General features: G+C 50.5%; 1 protein-coding gene across 2 annotated transcripts in view; it reads right to left on the bottom strand.

The window, feature by feature from the left end:
- LOC102038927 (probable G-protein coupled receptor 83) overlaps positions 1-3,530 on the bottom strand; it is a 7,938-nt gene extending 4,408 nt beyond the window's left edge. Inside the window, exons 1-3 of one of the 2 annotated variants that reach the window (XM_005427846.2) lie at positions 2,935-3,530; positions 2,037-2,162; positions 1,243-1,376 (exon numbers count right to left, since the gene is read on the bottom strand). In XM_005427846.2, coding sequence (XP_005427903.1) covers positions 1,243-1,376; positions 2,037-2,162; positions 2,935-3,318 — 644 coding nt within the window. In that variant the 5' untranslated portion in view covers positions 3,319-3,530. The remainder of the gene's footprint in view (positions 1-1,242; positions 1,377-2,036; positions 2,163-2,934) is intronic. The other variant, XM_031062671.1, reaches the window with a different exon arrangement.
- Between the last annotated feature and the right edge of the window lie 242 nt (positions 3,531-3,772).

Here is a 3,772-nt window from a genome sequence, read left to right on the forward strand (position 1 = left end):
CATTCCTGCGAAGGGCAGCACCAGCAGCGTGACACCTGCCACAAAAATCCCACTTGGGTACTGTTACAGACTGTTTTCTAGACCAGAGAGGTCACAGCAATGCCACAGGCTGGTGGGGACAGGAGGGACAGAACAGGTTGGGTACCACAGAGGAAAGGACTGCAAGGGAAAAGAACCCCAGAGTTCGGGTTTTGTATTTCTCCCTGGCAGAGGGTGACAGCAGAGACAAGTGCCATTGCTGGGCCTTTTGTGGGGAGATGATCTTCTGCTTTTATTTTTTTTTTCTTTTTATTTCTTTCCCTCTACATTAGAACCTTCTCTTTTTTTCTGGTATTTCAGTCCTTATGTTGATGTGAAATTTCACTTCATCTACTGTCATTGTGTTCAGCCAAGCAAAGAGTTCCCTTTCCTGAGGAGAGGCACCATGGCACACCAGGACAGCTCCAGTTCCTGCCAAAGCACTGGTCCCTCACCTGCCCCACAGTGGTCCCCCACAGCCCTGCTTCATGAAGAATGTATGTTCTCCATGTTTTTCTCGTTAGTGTAACACTGGACAGAGGAACCTCAAGCTTCAGGGAAGGCTGGTCCTGCTTTGTAAGTCCACATGGATGAAATACAGGGAAGTCACAACCTGAGACTCAATGTAGGAAATCCTGGGGAAGAGGGATCAGTAAATCAGGGTGGTCCCCTGTCCCTGCTCCCTGCAGAACCTCGGTGATGTCAGCACAGGTATTCCCAACAGGAAGTTTATTTTCTTTCTTTTTGAAACTGCAGTTTGGCTCTCTCTCTCCTCCCTGCCTGGGCGAGTTGGATGGGCTTGGTCTTGCTGGATCTGAGGAGCTGAGCAGGCAAAAGGAGGGAAGAATAAAGTCCCTCAGGAGAAAGTTACCTTCTCAGGACAGAACCTCTCCTGGCAGGGCCATGGCACTGGAGGAGGTGTGTGTTGCCAACAGCTGTGCCCCAGCCAGGCTGTGCCAGTGGGACCCAGAGCCTCACCTGGGCATGCAGGAGGTGGTGAGAGCAAACCCTGGACAGCAGGCCAGGCACAGTGCAGGCCAGGCAGCTCTTCCACAGCCCCAGCCTCTGCTGGGGGAAGGGGGATGTCACCCATACACCAACTCCCTCTCATCCCACATCACCCATCCCGTGCCTGGGACGCTCAGGTGCCTTCCCTGCTGAGCAAGGCACTGCACAAGGGCTGCCAGACCTCCACACACTCCCTGGGAAGGGGAGATCACTCACCTGTAGTTATACTGGAAAAGCTTTTGATAGACAGCATGGGGCAGGGAGAAACAGGTTGCCATCAGCCAGATGACAGAGATGCTCAGAGCTCCCTTTGTCAAGGACATCCTCTGCTTCAGCGGGTTCAGGATGACCTGCAACAGAGACTCTGTCATGACTCCTCTCCCACAAGGAAGCAAAAGTCCTCACAGCCCACAAGAGGAGTGGGCAGATTGTAACATAACCTAACACAACTAATGATAGGAAAATGACAGCCACGATTAGGAAAATGTCCTGTTCATTAGAGTGACCTGGAAAATTGGAAATGTTGAACTTCTCAGTCTGCTCAGAAGAGCTTTCAAACTTTATCCTCAATCTTGTTATGTGAGAACTGTTTTCCTTAAGTTGGAGGTTACCTTAGGTCAAAAAAAAAAAAAGGAAGATATCTACCCAAGTGTCTTCACTCAAGGGTATGTTTTTATTCTATATGAACTACATAAAAAATGTCTTTTGTTCCAGCTGGGCCTGTGAAGCTGAGCTTTCCTCCCCTCTGCTGAGGCAGAAATTCAACTTTCATGAGATTTTCTTTGTTAGATCTTTAAGCTGATAAAATCTGATGGTCTGGAACTTACTATTTGACAACAGCACATGAAAGGGGAGTGATTGCTGGGGACAGGCACATGGCCTGGGCTGTCCTAGCTGCCCTGCACTGGACACAGAGCCAGCGTTTGTCATGGCCAGGGACAGAAAAACTTATCATAGCTCCAGTCTCCTCCCAGAGCCTTGGAGGAAGAGGGAGGGGCAGGCAGTGTCACCTGGTGCCTGTCGAGGGCGATGGCCGTCAGGGTCAGGGTGGACACGTGCAGGGAGCAGTACTGCACAAAGCGGCTGATGTGGCACATGGCCTTCCCAAAGATCCACGTGCTGTTCACAAAGCGGACCTGGGGGGAAACAACAGCTCATCAGCCAGAAAATGTGCTGAAAACAAATCCATGGGGGTTTGGTTTGTTTTCCTACAAGTCCCGTGGCTGGAACCTGAGCTGGCTCAAGGGGTCTGGCTGGTTGGGCGGCTTCACCTGGAACTTATAGAAAGATCAGCTATCCTGGTCTCTGAAACACCTCTACAGAAGAGTTTATAGGGTCAAACCCCACTGATGCCACAGCCCTCCTGGCCTGTTCTACAGACATTGTGAACAGTGGTAAAAACTTGTTATTACACTAACAACTATATTCGGAAAAAGTGGACCAAGGTTTGATATCAACCCCACTGTCAGATTTGGAGTGCTTTCATTGAAGTCTTTATTCAGCTGGCATCTCTGAAATGCTTGACTATTTTTTTCCAGTCACCCAGTATGACTGGCATTCAGACTGTTCTGACCCACTAAGGGACTCTCTAGTGCTCTGCTGCACGAACATTAAAAACACAGGAACTTGTTCTCATTCCCCAAGAAGCTCTTGCTGGGGTTTGGTAGCACACATTGTGATAGACTTTGGAGTTTCTAGGAGCTACAGAGTCTAACAGAGCAAGAGAGCCCACAGATTGCTGAACAATGTTTTACTTGTCTGGCAGAGTTATCAGTTAGGCTTGGTGGGGTTGGGTTCCCACCTCAGCCCCAGGAGAGAGTGCATGGAAAGCCTATGACCACCAGACAGAGCTCTGGTGGGTGAGAGGTTCCTGTCCTGGCTGAAGGGACAGCAAGACCAGCTACTTACCAAGGTGAAAGGTGTGTTGAGCAGCGTGATCATGATGTCTGACACTGCCAGGTTGACGATGAAGAGGCTGGTGGCTGAGTGCATCCTCTTGTTCTTCAGCACCACGTGGCACACCAGCATGTTCCCAAAGAGAGACATGACGATAATGACCGAGTAGGCCACGATTAGCAGCGCTTTCACTGTTGGCTTCTGGGATTCTGGCTCATATTTAGCCAGCTCAGCAAATTTCTCCCACTCAACAATGCGGCTCTCTGTCCAGTTGAAGATGCTCCTGTTCGTTGCATGGTAGATGGACATGAGCTTGGCCATGGAAGAGTAATGGTCAAATTCCTCAAGAAACCCTGTCACCTGTGACTTGGATAGCTGAAGCAGTGAATGAGGCATGGTAGGTCAACCTCAGTCTTCCCTGTTGGTGTGTCAGAAAGGGGCTGGTTTGGGATCACACACACTCTCACACAGCAGGAAGAGCAAGAACATCACAGGTGAGCTCTGGGCTCAAGCAGGCTGCCCGACCATCCTGTGCTGCTGTCGCAGGAACTTCTTCCCAATGCAGAAACATCCACCTTCCGCTCTAAACGAATCCAAAGACATCTTTCCAGCAGTGATCTGAATTCTGAATAGAAACCAACATTTCACTTCCTGAATCAGACAGGTCTGTATGTGACACTGCATACATCACAGCATGATTACCCCCCAGCCACAAGGAGAAACCAAACTCCCCACCCTTACCCCCCTCCCTAACTCCCCACCCTTACCCCCTCTCACTTGCCTCGCACTGTCCAGCCGTGTTTGGCCCCGACTGTGCCCTGTCCCAAGGGGCAGCAGCGGCTCCCCCCCC

This window comes from Geospiza fortis, unplaced genomic scaffold (assembly GCF_000277835.1).
Source record: "Geospiza fortis unplaced genomic scaffold, GeoFor_1.0 scaffold874, whole genome shotgun sequence".
NCBI classification, from domain to species: domain Eukaryota; kingdom Metazoa; phylum Chordata; class Aves; order Passeriformes; family Thraupidae; genus Geospiza; species Geospiza fortis.